The sequence below is a fragment of the Phascolarctos cinereus genome, unplaced genomic scaffold, assembly GCF_003287225.1.
Source record: "Phascolarctos cinereus isolate Bilbo 61053 unplaced genomic scaffold, phaCin_HiC Scaffold_9;HRSCAF=440, whole genome shotgun sequence".
Lineage (NCBI taxonomy): Eukaryota > Metazoa > Chordata > Mammalia > Diprotodontia > Phascolarctidae > Phascolarctos > Phascolarctos cinereus.
Window position 1 is genome coordinate 258,044,226 of NW_027556402.1, and position 15,290 is coordinate 258,059,515.

Below are 15,290 nucleotides of genomic sequence, written 5' to 3' on the forward strand. Positions count from 1 at the left end.
GGCTGCGGAGGTCTGGGGCCCTTCCCCCACCCGCACTCCCTTCCCCCCACCGCAGTCCTCTGGAATGGCTCCTAAAGGGTCCGAGCGTCGCTGATCTGAGGTGCGGGGTGGAGCTGGAAAGGAAGAGCGCTGCGGGGAGGGAAAGAAAGAGGGCAAAGGGAGATGAGGGTGGGGCCGGAGCCCCTCCCCCGTGGGGTAATTTGCTGGGGGCCATCTCCGCTCATTCCGACTGGGATCAGGCTGCCCCCGGCTGCCCTCAGGCCCAAGGCCGGGGACACTTTATTTGGAGCCTGAAGATCTGGTTCTACTTTGGGGCCGTGGGCAGGTCTACGTCCTTCTCTGAGCCTCAGTTTCCTCATTTGTAAAACCAAGGGTTTTCACTAGATGACACCTAAAGTTCTTTCCAGCTCTAAACCCTGAGTGTCGTCTAGGGTGGATCGGATTCTTAGAGCTGGGACGAACCGCGGAGACCCTTTCTACCTTCAAATCACACCCCCTCCTCCAATTGAAAGCTGAGGAAACCAAGGCCCAAGAAAGGAAAAAGACTTGGCTAAGCTCACACAATGAAGTAGGATGAGGCAGGACTACTACTCGAGGATTCTGACTCCCAGTGCAAGGGTGTGCTGGGTGGAAAGATCCAAAAAATGGAAACTGAGGCCCTGATGGAAAGTACCCCACCCCCACTGCCAAGTGCCATAGCTACCAAGTGGCCGGACTAAGACTTGAACCCAGGTCTTCCCATTCCAAAGTATGTCTGAGGAGGGTGTCTAAGAAAGGAAGTTGTTATTTATAAGTCTTATAGTTGTCCCCCCCCACCCCCATTTTTGCTAACTCTGCCCTGGGAAAGGTAAATGGGGAATAGAATGGAAGTATATAAACCCAGGAGAAGTGTGGATGGAGCTGGGCATGGCCCCACTGAGAAGATCTGGGAAGAATCCCCACCCCGCACTTCCCTTCCGATTTCCACCTCCCCGAGGAAATTCAGAGCTGGTCCCCCCAGGGGAGAAAGAGGGATGGAATTTGAGCACAGAGCCACCCCAGCCGTGTCTGGCCCAGGCACTCCACATTCCTTCTCTTCTCTGTCAAAAGGCTACTGTGTTGCCCAACCTGCCAGTCCCAGTTGGGTTCCCAGTGGGCCAGCTCCTATTTTCTACTCACAGAGATGGTTGTTCTCCTTTGTTCTCGAAGAGGACCAGGACATCAGGGAGGCAATGCCATGACATGCGAGTGAATTGGGTCCAAGTGAGGGAGGGCTGTGCCAAGTCACCAGCCTCACTCTCTCCTCCAGAGCCATGTGGGTCTAGTGGCCAGTATGGGTCAGAACGACAGGGTGCAGCAGGAGACCTTGGCCTTTTAAAGCTCAGCCCTCAACAACAAATGGACCCACAGTCAGTTCTATTTGGCCTGCTTGTCAGCCTTCATCAGTCAGTCAGACAGGCAGCAAATATGTTCCAGGCATTGTGCAAAGCATTGGTGATACAAAGAAAAGTCAAAGTTGGTACCTGCCCTCAGGGAGCTCACCGTCTGATGAGGGCGACAGCTATGTACGAACACACTATATAAAAGCTAAATATGAAATTATTAAGAGGGAACCCCAGGATTAGGAGGCATTGGGGAAGGCATGACTTTAGCCGGGACTTGGAGGAAGCCTAGAGGGGGAAGATGAGGAAGAAGAAGATCCTGGGCGTGGGACCCAGCCAGAGAAAATGCCCCTACTAGGGGCAGCTAGGTGGCTGGCCTTGGAGTCAGGAGGACCTGAGTTCAAATCTGGTCTCAGACACATAACACTTACTAGCTGTGTGACTCTGGGCAAGTCACTTAACTCCGGTTGCCTTGCAAAAAAAAAAAAGAAAAAGAAAAAGAAAATGCCCCTAGTCCAGTCGGGAGATGGAACATCTGGCTTGCAGAACAGCCAGGAGGCCAGTGTCACTGAATCAAAGTGTACGGAGTAAAAAGAGGCAAGGAGCTGAGAGCTAGATTATCACGGGCTTGGAATGCCAGAGGGTTTTGTACTTAATCTCAGCGGTGCTAGGGAGCCACTGGGTTTTAGTGAATAGAGGAGTGCTAGAATCAGATTTGCACTTGAGGAAGATCATTTTGGCAGCTGCACGGAGGGGTGATGAACTGGAGTGGGGAGAGCCTTATGGCAGGAGATCTGGCAGCGGCTGGAGCAGTGGTTCAGACTCAAAGAGACGAGGAGGCATGTGGAGGCAGCATCAGAAGGGACAAAGGGCTGATGGTACAAAAGTCCTTGGCAGATCTTGGCAACAGATTGGAGACGGGGGATGAGGGAGAAGGAGTTGCTGAGGATGACTCTTAGGCTTGGAGCCTTGGTGATTGGGAGGATGAACATACCGTGAACAGTAATGGGAAAGTCCCAGAAGAGGGGATGGTTTGAGAGGGAAGAGTCCAATTCTGAACATGTTGATTTAAAAGATGTCTCCAGGATATCTAGTTTGAGATGTCTGACAGGCAAATCTGGAGGTCCCCAGAGTGAAGTTGGGTAAGTATTGGTGAGAATCATGAATATAGAAATGGTCATTAAATCCGTGGGAGCTGATGAGATTCCCCAAGTGAAGCAGTATGGAGAGAGAAGAGAAAAGGGCCCAGGGTAGAGCTTCGTGGGACTCTCGTGGTTAGAAGGCATGACCTAGAGGAGGATCCAGCAAAGGAGATAGAGGATTGATCATACAGGCAGGAGAACCAGGAGAGAGAGAGGTGTCCTGAAAGCCTAGAGAGAAGACAGTATCAAGACAGGGAGAGCCAAGGCTGCAGAAAGGGGAAGGAGCACGAGAACTGAGAAAAGGCCATTAGATTTGGCAATCAAGAGAGCTGCCCCTCCCCCAAAGCCTGGCCTAGGTAGGAAGGTGGCCCTGGATTATGGAAGGAGTTGCCAGTGCAGGCCCAACTTTATCAGGCTCTGGAAAACTGGGAAGGCTCCCCAGGAGGGTACAGTGATGTTTAGTGTGCTGGCTGAAGTCCCACAGGTTTATTGCCACCAACATTCAAAGACCCAGCTTCCAGGTGACCTAGGGATTGCAATCTGCATCAGTGATAGCATCATGGAGCCTTGAGATATTGATTAAAGTATCATGATGAGTAATATTGCTAATTGTATTGATATGATAGAAAGCTGTCATCTACATTATAATTATTAAGAATGATGAGGCTTTCATCTCTCAAATATATAGAGAGCTGAGTCAAATTCATAAGAATACAAGTCATTCCCTAATTGATAAATGGTCAAAGGATATGAACAGGCAGTTTTCAGAAGAAATCAAAGCTATCTATAGTCATATTTTTAAAAAATGCTCTAACTCACTTGCCATTAAAGAAATGTAAATTAAAACAACTCTGAGATTGACTAATATGACAGAAATGGAAAATGACAAATGTTGGAGGGGATGCAGGAAAATTGGGGCACTAATGCCTGTTGGTGGAGTTGTGAACTGATCCAACCGTTCTGGAGAGCAATTTGGAACTATGCCCGAAGGGCTATAAAACTGTGCATATCCTTTGACCCAGCAACACCACTACTAGGTCTGTATCCCAAAGAGATCAAAGAAAAAGGAAAAAGATCCACATGTACAGAAATATTTAAAGCAGCTCTTTTTGTGGTGGTAATGAATTGGAAGTTGAAGGAATGCCAGTCAATTGGGGAACAGCTGAACAAGTTGTGGTATATGATTGTGATGGAATACTATTGTGCTACAAGAAATGATGAGGGGATGGGTTCAAAAAACCCGGGAAGACTTACATGAACTGATGCAAAGAGAAGTGAGCAGAACTAAGAGTACACAGTAACAGCAACAGTGTAACAATGATCACCTGTGAAAGACAGATATCCTGATCCAGATAATGATCTACATCAATTTCAAAGGACTCTTGAGGAAAAATGTTATCCTCCTCTCACACCAACCCCCACCCACTCCCCGAGAATGGATGAATCCTGAGAGCAGATGTTTTCTCACTTTCCTTAATTTTTCTTGCTTTTTTTCCTCTTTCAATGTAGCTAATGTGGAAATATGTTTTGCATTGACTTTATATGTATAATGGGCATTCTATTTCTTGCCTTCTCAATAGGTGGGGGGAAAAGTAGAGGGAAGGAGAGAATTTGGAATTGAAAATTAAAATTAAAAAATTAAAATAACAAAACAAAACAAAATGAAGAATGCCACAAGGCATGGCATTCTAGGTGGGCTCTGAAGGACAGCAGTGGCAGGGGAAGATTTTTTTCACTAATAGGAGACAGTATGGTATTCCAGATGGGGAAACAACAACATGAATGAAAGGTTGATTTGGGATGATGCAGGGATTTGGGAGGCAGAAGGAGCCTGAGGGGCCCAGGCTGGCTGTAGCAGAGTCGGAAAGTTGGGGAATGGTGGAAGATGAAATCTAATGCAAGAGAGACCCATGTTGAGGAGTTAGAACTGTATGAGCAGCAAGGAGCCATTGAAAATCCTTGAGCAGGGCCTAGCATGATGTTGGGATCGTAGATGTAGAGCTAGAAGGCCATGGAGTCCAGGCCTCTCATTGCACAAATGAAGACACAGGCGTGGAGAGTGATTTGGCCAAAGTCATGATGAAAGTGTGGCTTAAGGAAGATTAATTGGTGTTTGTGTTGGAAGTGGGGGGCAGAGGGAGAGGTTAGAGAAAGAGAACGCCCGCCATGGGCATATCAGCCTGCTCTAGAGCTTAGAATGGCTGAGAGAAGGAAGGGCCCAAGGCAGGTCAGCCACCTCCCTGGAATCTCCTCTCATTTCCAATGAATCCAAGAGCTGGACAGACTCAGAATGAGAGAATCCCTGAAATTCAGAGCTGGACAGCATCTTTGGGGGTATTGAGTACAATCCCTGTTTGTCCAGAAATCCCCTAGAATGAGCCGCCTGGCCTGCCCTAAAGAGCTCTCACAGTGGGAAGCCCCAGCCTCACTCAGCAGCCCCTCCTACTCAGGGAGGCCTGCCCAGTTCAGACATTTCTTCTCACATCAAGCTCAGCTCTGCCCATTTTTGTGACTTCTTCCTGCATTGTTCCTAGTTGTGGCCTCTGGGGCCGAGCAGAACAAAGCAAAGCCCTCTGAGTCAGGTCAGCCCCACAGACACTTGAGGCAGCTGGCTGGGATGATCCATGCTCACCCTGAATCTTCTCTTCTTCAGGCTAATTAATTCCTTCAGCTGATGATTGTGCGGTAGGAGCCTGCAGGTCTCCTGTGTTCTATGTTCTCACAGAGCTGGAACATTCCATGTTGTACATTCTAAAGGCCTTCCCAGCTCAGACAGTCCATGTTCTCTGATACTCCAATCTGAAGTAAAAGTCAATTTTGTTCTGAGCCATCTGCCTCATGGTAATTTGTAGTGGGTAGGCGTCAAAGGAGTGAGTCCTGTGTCAGCCTCAAGGCCCAGGAGGGTGAGAAAGGACTAGAGGGGATCCACTTCCCTGAGAACCCTGTGTTTCAGGGGGGACTCCTCTGAGACCCAGGCTAGTAGCACCCACGCAGCCCCCAAGGCCTCTCTGAGGGATGCCCAGGATTACCATTCCTTTTTATCCCAGAACAAGCAAAAGAAAGCTTTCCAGGCAACTTCAGTCTGTCCAGCACGTGTAAGCATTTATTGAGCACCAGTAATGGGTCCAGACTGTCCTAGGCACATTGGGAAACACAGCAGGCATCAGAGGTACAGCCCCTCCCCACCTCTGGAGGAGGAGGGGGAGGAGGAGGAGCAGCTCACAGGCCAGTCCATAAGTTGATATGGGAAGGGATAAGTTGTTTCACACACAAGGTCTGAGTCTCAGCATCTTTGGATACAATGTTGCCCTTCCTACTCTTATCTGGGGGGGAGGGGCTTGTAGGGAGAGTCCTAGACCTAGAATCTAGACAGTTAGAATCAGCCTGCAGCTCTGACAATCACCAGCTGGTGTGGCCTTGGGTGCATCTGGAAATTGGCCACAAAGACTATTGTAGTAGTCACCTGGCTGGGCTGCTACTTATCAATAATGATGCTGCTTCTGGGAGGAGCTGGCCCTCAACGATGGGAGAGTTGGGTTGGGGAAGCAGAAGGAGAGCCAGGCATGGCAAAAATTCGGTCATGGGAATGGGAAGAGAGCTGGTGGAAGGAGGGGGCCCCTGGTCAGATGTGTGGGAGGACTTCGAATGCCAACCCAAAGAACTGGAGCATTATTCTGGCTGGCTCTACTTGGCTTGGGAATGGGAAAAGGGAAGCCTTGGGGGCCAGAGTAAGATGGGCCCCCAACTGAAGTACCCAAGTCCTTTATAAGGGGCCTGAAATTCCACCATCAATGAGTCATTCCTTGTTACCTCCTGGGACATCTGCTTTTAAAATGCAAGTACCCTTAGTGGGACAACTACATTATGATGGTATCAGTCACTCACCACTCAGTAAAAATCAGTTTTATAGGTCCCAGAGAACCACACCCTGAAGAACTGGGGGTGTGTGCTTTGGGGGGCATAGAAGGTCATTTTGGAGGCCAGGGCAATGCCAAGGGAGCCGGGACATGTTGGGGCAGCAGCGGGCTTGGAGTATCGGGGGGGGCAGGATCCAGGAGGGCTGGGAGCCACCAACTGCATGGTTTGAGCTGGGGGTAGCCCTGCTGCAGTTTCTATCTGGGCTCTTCTATTCTATCTTTCCCAGCAGCACCCAGCCCAGTGCCCACCTCACTGGTAGCAGAATTCAGTCAGCCTGTAGCCAGTGACATCTGTCAGCCAGGTAGTGAGTGTTTATCCCTTGTCTCCTCTGTGTAGGGACAGACACTGGGAAACAGGGATATCTAAAATTCAGCCCTTGCCCTTAGGGAGCTGACAGTTTAGTAGGAGGAATATTGCCAAGGAGGAGGCATAATGCCAAGTGAGCATCACCTGGCATAGGAGAGGAATGCAGGCCTCTGGGATTTCCAAAGGCAAATGACTGGCTGGGACATGAGAAGGAGGCGGGGAATCTAGTAAGGCTTCATGGAAGAGGTGGCATTCGAGCAGAGCCTCAAATGCTGGGTAAGATTCCATGTAGGTAGTGGGGGGAACAGGGTGAACAACATAGAATTATCAAGTTTCGGCCCTGGAATGATCCTCAGAAGACCTAGAACTCAACTGATCCCTACACAAGCATTTCCTTAACAAGTTCCCCAACAGGTGACCCCCATCCAGCTTCTGTGCCGTAGTCAGAACATGCTCATTTCTAATTCAACTACTGGGTTTGTTACTAGTGTTCACACACACATATACACACATATATAATACACACATCCTCATATATATTCTACATATCAGATACATATATAACTACCAACTGATTCATCGTGGCTCTCAGACATTAGGGTCTATGTGGTTTTGTGCTGAGGTAGACACATGGAGGTAGAACATTTTACAAATCCACCATTCTAAGGCAAGAAAGAAACTCAAAATAAGGGGAACCCAGGGGCCCTCGAATACAGCAGTTTTGAGAAACCAGATAAAGCTGTCCACAAGACCTGGCAGAATTCCTTTGACATCAGTCATGAATTCAGTCACTCAGGGTGTTTCTATCAACTTGTTCCCCTTTCTCCTGGTAGGGGAAGGGATCTATTTGAAGACCTCTAGTTACATAGAACTCATCACCTCCCAAAGCAGATTATTATATTTTTGAATAGCAATAAAAAATGTAGAAAAGAAGAGTCATCTAGCTAGACTGGAGTATAGGTGTGTGTTGAGAGGCAATGGGGCATAAGGGTGGGGGGCCTTGATCGACAATAAGGAGATTGAACTTTATCTGGGAGTCACCAAAGATCTTTGAGTGGGGGTGGGAGGGGGCAACATGATCAGAGATGTGTGTTAAGAAGAGGACTCAGGCAGCCTGTATAGCATGGAAAGATATGGGTTAGACAACAGTACATTTCTGTGGTTTCAGTACTGGATGAATAGTCCATGGCTCCATTAACTCCAAAGGAGATCTCCAGCAGAGTTCCCAAGGATCTGCCCCTACCCCTGGACTGTTCATGCCTTTTATCAATTACTTGGATGAAGTAGAATACAGACGGCAGTTTTCTTTTGGTCCAGATTCATGGATGTAGGAATTCCCAGTGAGGAAATCCCCTCCACTGATGCCCAAAAGCAGATTGGCAACAGCCCAACAACTTAGAAGAGAGACAGAGAGCCCTCCCACAACCAATCTAGAGAGCTGGTTGAGAGCACTGAGAGGTTAAATGAGCTGCCCAGGGTCACCCAGCCAATTTGTATCAGAGGCGAGACTCGAACCCAGGCTCATTCTGACTCTAAAGCCATTGCTCTATCCACTACCCTATGCTGCCTGGCAGAGATGGCACTCTTGTCCAATCTGCAAGGACAGACAGCAAGAATACTGGATCCAAAGTGACCCAGCAAGCTTCCCAAACGATTTCAACGGGTTAGAATGTTTGGCTGAACTAAATAAGATGTAATTTGACAAGGGTAAATGTAAAGTCTTGCACTTTATATCTGGGTTCCAGATACAAGCTTCACAAGAGCAAGATGGGAGAAGTGTGTTTAGAAAGCAGCTTGTCTGGAAAAAAAAAGATCTGGAGGCTTGAGTGGACCACAAGATCACGTTGAGGCCACAGCATGGCAGAGCAGCCAAGAAAGCAGATGCCACCCACATTCACAGAGCCGCATTCCACGTTGGGCGCCATTTTAGCAAAGCCATTGCTGGCCAAGTGAGCATCCAAGTTGGTTAAAAGGCTTATATACAGTAAGCACTTAATAAATGTTTGTCCGATTGCATTGACAGACCTTGAGATCATTCCCTATGAGACTTGCTTCATGGCAGTGTGGAGCATAAGACTTGGAGCATGCTCATTGTCATGTGGAAGAAGGAGGAGGCCTCTTCTGGTTACCTTGGTTCTTGAGAGCAGGACCCGGAGTGGTTTGGGGCAGAAGATGGAAGAGAGGAGAAGGTCATTCCTAACAGAGAGTGGGCAGAGCTATCCTGGGACATGGAAGGTCCCACTCCTTGGAGATCTGTGAGCAGAGGTTGGTAGGAACGTCAGAGACACTCCTGGTTAAGCCGTACTTGGACTAGATGCCCTGGAAAGGGTCCTTCCATTGCTGAGATTCTACAACCAAAGGTGGAAAGGCTGGAGGCAAAGGTGGGCAGCCCAGCAGAGACAGGGACCTCGTAGCCTGAGGCACCCACAGGGCTGCTTTGCCCAACAGGGGGCTTCCTGAGAAGTGGGGCACAAATCAGTACAAATCGGGTAAGTCGAACCACACTTGACCAGCACGGAAGATTTAGCAAAATGGAAAGGAACCCTCTGGAGAATCCCCAGGGAAGCCAAGAGCCCTCCTGCCACTTCCTTTGGCGGGATTCAGAGCAGATGTGCTTCCACCTGTAAAGGACCGTGGGCTGGGCTTCTCCTTTCCTTCAGAGGGCCTCATGAAAGTCTTCCAGTGGGGGCCACTTTGGGGGAGGCTGGAGAGGAGGCTAGGGGCCCTCCACAGTTCTGGGATTTCCGCTCTCTTCTTGGCATTTTGAGGTGGATGAGAATGCACTATTTGAGGAAGCAACTGCTTCCTCAGGTGGGGGCCAGGGGAGAACCAGGGCCAGGGTGCCAGCCTAGGGTCCTGACTCCTTTCTCTCTTCTGGCTCTCAGCCCATTGGCCACGAGTGGGTGGTTCTCTAGGCTATCTGTGGTGGGGCACCCTTGTCTGTTACATCATCTCAGCCCGTGTTCCTTCTCTCAAGCAGGGCCGTGGGTAGGGGATGTCTCTGGAGGAGCATCCCCAGAGCTGTCCCCCTCAGGGGCAGGGGGCATGGCGGGCTCCTCAGGGGGAGCTGGTGTGGGCTGCTCTGTGGGTAGAGCACATGGGGGCCCTTCACAGGGGTGAGGGGTTGAAGGAGGGGGACTGAGGCCTGAGTCAGAGGACTGAGCTGTGGGCTGGGCCTGAGGTTGATTGGTCAGGTTTGGCTGGGGTTGGGCGCTAGGGTTCACCTGGACCTGGGCTGTGGGGTTCACCTGGGGCTGGAGTGGAACTGCAGGCTCGGGCTGAGCTGGCAGCGAGGCTGCAGGCATGGTGCCCCTGAACCTCTCCTCAGCCAGAGCAGCAGCAAAGGAGGAGAGCATGGAATGAAGAAGGGCGCGGAGGTTAGCACTGGCCAAGACACAGAGGAAGGGGCTCAGGCAGCTACTGAGCGCGAGCAGGTAGTCGGAGTAGATCAGTGCCTCCCAGAGGAAGTAGCCAGGGTAGAAGTCCCACAGGTAAGCCAGGTAGAGCAGCTGGGCCAGCTGGTAGGGCAGCCGGAGGACTATGTAGGCTGACAGGATGGTGGCGGCCACGCGGGAGAAGCCGGCTGGGCAGGACCCAGCTCCACCAGCCTGTGGCTGCTGCCGGCGGAGTCGGCAAGCTTGGATCTGGGTGAGCACATGAGAGCCCAGAAGGAGGAGGAAGGGCAGCAGCCCGCCAAGGATCTCCAGGAACCGCAGGGGCAGCTCCTCGGTGTCCCAGAAGTCCAGGCAGATGACGAGGTCATACCACCACACGTTGGCCTCGGGAAAGATGAGCCAGGGCACACTGAACAGGGTGGCCAGCACCCAGGCCCCAGAACACAGCCAGAGCGGCAAGCGGGATGGGCGATGGCGGGGATACCACCGAGGGAACAAGGCCATCAGGCAGCGGTCGAGGCTGAGGACCGCCAGCAGGAAGAGGCCTGAGGAGTAGGAGATCCCCCAGAGGAAGTAATAGCAACGGCAGGCAGCTGTTCCAAGGGGCCAGTGTCCCTGCAATCGAATCTCCATGATCTGGAAGGCAGTGGCCACTAGGAAGAGGAAGTCCGAGATGGCCAGGCTGAGCAGGAAGAGGGCCAGACGCTTGCCAACCCTGTGCCTGGCCTGGGAGCCTGCCAGCCATGCCATGAGCCCGTTGGCTGGCAGCCCCACCAGCAGCAGTGTGACCAGGAAGGCCGTGTCCCAACCGCCTTGGGGATAATAGTCATCGTCCAACTCAGATCTCGTCCTCCAGGGTGGCGCCAGCCTGGCACTGCCTGCTTCCATTGCTGGGGGGCCAGGCTGCTGGGCCTGCAGGCAGAGGGAGAGGAGAGAAGAGAGAACCCCAGGCTTTGAGACCATCTCAGCACCAGCTCTGGGCAAGAAGGGAGGATCTCAGTGCCAGTGCCCCAGGGTACGCCTTCAGCCCCAGAGCCTGGTCAGGCAGAGAGTGCTTTGAACCCCTGGGAATCCTGCCCATCTTTTTCCAGACACCTGACCCAGCTGTTAAAGGTGTTTGATTCTACTGTCCTAGGAAGACCTTGTCCTGTCTGGCTTCGGGATCCTTCCCAGCCTTTGGAGAAGCTGTGCCATGAGTGTTGGGCTTGGAGCCCAAAGACCCGGATTCAAATCCTGCCTCAGTCTGTGTAACGTTAGGTGAGCCACTGTCTCTGGGGATCAGTGTCCCTGTATAAAATGAGGATGTTTGTGCATCCACCCTAAGCTGCTCTAAGCTGCCCCAAAAGGCCATGAACTTCCTTTGAGATGGCTATGTTGTTTCCCAGATAGAATGCAAGCTCCCTGAAGACAGGGAGTGTTTGATTTTTGTCTTTGTGTTTCTGGTGCCTAGCACAGTGCCCGGGTTTGGGTGGCGGCTAATAAATGCAGGTTTGTAACCGTGGAGATTCAGAGTTAGAGGGATCTGAAGGTATGGCCAATCCAGCTGTCGTTTATAGATGAAGAAACTGAAGCCCAGCATGTGAAGGGACTGGCCCAGCTAGCAAGTCTCTGAATCAAGATTTGAACTCAGGTCTTCATGACTCCAGTCACAGCATTATGGAGTCATTGGTGGGCCTTCTCCTCAGCTCCCTCTGAGGCCCACCTTCAGAGGAGGGAGGAGACTGGGTGGAGCTAGGGAGCACATCAGCACCTGCCCAGCTTAGAGTGCCCAGAGCAGGATGGGTAAGGACCGAGGAAGGTATGCCAGACCAGGAGGTTCTGGGGGAGATGGGACAGGCAGCTGCAGAGCCAACCGCCTCTTCCAGGAGGCCTTCCTTCTTTCCTCCCTCCTCTCTCCTTCTTATCTCCTCCCTCCCTCCTTCCTCTTCTTTCCTCCCTCTTTTCCTTTCATCCTCTCTCCCTTCCCTCATTCCTCCCTTCCTTCCCTTCCCCATTTCCTCCCTCCCTCCCTCCCTTCTTTCTTTCCTTCCTCTCTCCCTCCTTCCTTCATTCCTGAGCATCAATTTACCCCCTCTGTAAAATGGGCTACATGACCTCTAAGGACCCTTGCAGACACTAGAATTCTTTTTCCCAGAAGCCCTTCCTGGAGGAGCTCCCAGATTGGTCCTTCTTGGGACAATGGGTTTCCTCTGGGACCAAAAAGCAACATGGTAAATAAGTCCCTAGTTTAGAGTCCTAGTTTGGGACTGAGGCTCTCCTCTTGACTCAGCTGGGAGACCTGGGGCAAATCCCTCTCCCTCTCTGGGCCCCAGTTTCCTCCTCTGTAAAACGAGAACATGAGCCTGATGGCCTCTATGGTCCCTGCTAGCACTAATCCCATCATCCTTTGTCTCTGCCTCCAGCCTCTTGGTGGTCTCTGGGCCCTTGCCTGTGGGGGCAGGTAGGGGAACTCCTCTGGGTGGGGACACTCACCTACTGGGAGCTCTCTGTTAAAAAGTTGTCCCACCACACCAGACCCCTGCCCAGGAAGCTCCTCCCCAAACCTCCTGGCCAGAGGTCCCCTTCTCTCCCTCAGGTGTCCCAGGCCCTAGAGGAGGCCATGGCTGGGGATTCAGGGAGTAGACAGGCTTACCAGTACGTGGGGAGCGGCCCCAGGGGCAGAGATGAGGATGGGGCAGAGAGCTGCCACACGGTCTGGCTTCTCCGCGTCTGCTTTCAGTTCCCCTGGCCAGGCAGTGAAGGCCTATGGGGTGTGACCACCTGTCTGCCAGTCTGTCTGTCTGGGGTTGGGCTCTGGGTGTAGTGGACGGTAGCCCCATGCACTTCTGCAGTGGGAGAGGTAACCCAAGCCAGGCAGGCCCATTAAACATTCATAGAGCTCCTCTCCTGGAGAAACCCTAACCCCAGTCCCTGCTGGGCAGTGTTCTGGAGTCAGGCTGCTATCCCCCTTCCCCCCACCCAAGCCCCTAGACCTGTGGTCACTCTGCCTCTCCTCCATCCTCTCGGGGAGAGCATTAGCACCCCAGCTCTCTCATAGAGAGAGGCCAGGAAGTCAACATCATTGGGACGGATTTGGAGGTGGAAGGGGGAGCCAGGAAGAACCAAGTGACCTCCCGCATTCGTCATGCAGCTTATAATGTGCAGACATAGGCCTGAAGGCCCCTCAGATCCCTTTGGCACCTCTGCCCCAAACATCCCTGAGATTGGCATTCAAGGCTCTCGACAGCCTCTTTGGTTGTTGAATGCACAGCTTTATCAGAAGTGGTCTGGAGCCTTCTGTTCTTCTTGTAAACCCCCAATCTTGCCCTCCCAGCAGGGCCCTGGAGCCTGGGAATAGCAGGAGCCAGCAGGGCAAGGTGTCAGTAGTGAGCATTTATTAAGCACCTGCTAAGTGACAGGCACTGTGCTAAGCACTGAGTATACAAAAAGAGGCAAAGGGCAGTCCTTGCCCTCAAGAAGCTCACAATCTAATGGGAGGATCCCAGAGGGGCTACTCTATTAGCATTGATTAGGCTCAAGGGTCACTGATTCTCAGGGCTGGAAGGGGCCTCAGAGGCTCCTGAGGCTAACTCATGTCTGAGCAGGAAGTCTATAAAACTCTTGTCCAGCCTCAGTGACAGGGAACTCACTACCTCCAGAGGCAGTCTATTCTACTTCGGGATGGCTCTGATTGGCAGGAAGTTTTTTCCTGACATCAACCTTAGTATGTCAGATGAAGCCGTGACCTCGCTGACTTAGGAGTTCCCCCAAACAGCTTTCTATGCCACAGGACTGTTGGCCACATCCTCCTGATTGAACCATGGACAGGTGCTGACGTTGATTGGACGCCAGTGGCACACAAAGAGCTATCGGTCACTCCCTAGCTCTGGTCCTTCATCTCTGCTTTATGCAACTTTACCTCCATGACTCTTGGTCCACGATATGCCACTTCTTACAGAGACCCACCACACACTCCTTGAATGACCCACCATTCGAATTCGATAAATTGCAATGTTTCCAATGTCTCAGCCTCCAGAGACAGTGAGTGGTGTTTCCTGGTTCTCAGTCAAATAGCTTTGCCAGAAAAAAATGTCAGTGTTTACCACCTAGCTGCCCCTTAACCTTTGTTTTTTACAATTTTGAGTTCCAAATTCTCTCCCCCCTCCCCTTCCCTCCCCTCTCCTCCCCTCTCATTGAGAAGGCAAAGATTTGATAAAGGTTAAAATAAGGTGTTTAAAAGATTTGTTGTTTCAGGAACATGCCTGGGGCCATTAAAAGCAGTCTCAATCAACTAGTATATATTAAGTACCTACTATGTGTTAGGCACTGTGCTAGGTGCCAGGCATACAAAAAAAAGGCAAAAGACAGTCCCTGCCCTCAAGGAGCTCACAGTCTAACTGTGAAGACAATATACCGACAACTATGTACAAAGAAGACATCCCTGGGATGAATTGGGGGTGGTCTCAGGACTGGGAAAAGCTTCTTGAAGAAGGGATGGCTTTTGCTGGGACCTGAAGGGAGTCAGGGAAGCTGGGGGAGAAGATGAGGAGGAAGCAAGCGCCAGGCATCCAGGACAGTCAGGGAAACCCTGGGCGTTCAGGAGATGGAATGTCGTTTGTGAGGAAGATCCAGGAGGCCCAGGGTACAGACTGGCAGAGCATGTGGAAGGGAGTGAAAAGGGAGGAAGAGGCCAGGTTCTGAAAGGCTTTGAATGCCAAACACAGGATTTAATATTTGACCCTAGAGGTGATCTGGAGTCACTGGAGGTCAATGACTAGTGGAGTGATGTGGTCAGAGCTGAGTTTTAGGGAGACCTCTTAGGCAGCTGCGTGGACAATGGCCCGGAGCGAGTAGGGAGACCCCTCAGCAGCCAGTGCAGGACTTGAGGCGGGAGGTGCTGGAGTCCCCGTCATGCATAGTCTTTGACGCCAGTGATGCCGTTCCACAACTAAGACAGCCCCTTCATCTCTAAGGGTCTGGGCGTTTTCTCAAGCTGTCCCCCGTGCCTGGAAGCCTCTCCCTGTTCACCTCTGTCTCCTGACTTGCCTTCAAGTCCCAACCAAAATCTTATCTTCCACTGGAAGACTTTCCCAATCCCTCTTAATTCTAGTGTCCTCCCCCTTATCTCCTGTTTGTCCTACATAAAGCCCTTTGTACGTGTACATATTGGTTTGCTTGCTATCTCTAGC

General features: G+C 51.4%; 1 protein-coding gene across 1 annotated transcript; it reads right to left on the reverse strand.

The window, feature by feature from the left end:
• Positions 1-8,883: 8,883 nt before the first annotated feature.
• On the reverse strand, positions 8,884-11,010 carry GPR152 (G protein-coupled receptor 152). The gene has a single exon (XM_020968416.2). The coding sequence runs from the start codon at positions 11,008-11,010 to the stop codon at positions 9,700-9,702; it is 1,311 nt and encodes a 436-aa protein (XP_020824075.2). The 3' UTR covers positions 8,884-9,699.
• Positions 11,011-15,290: the final 4,280 nt, after the last annotated feature.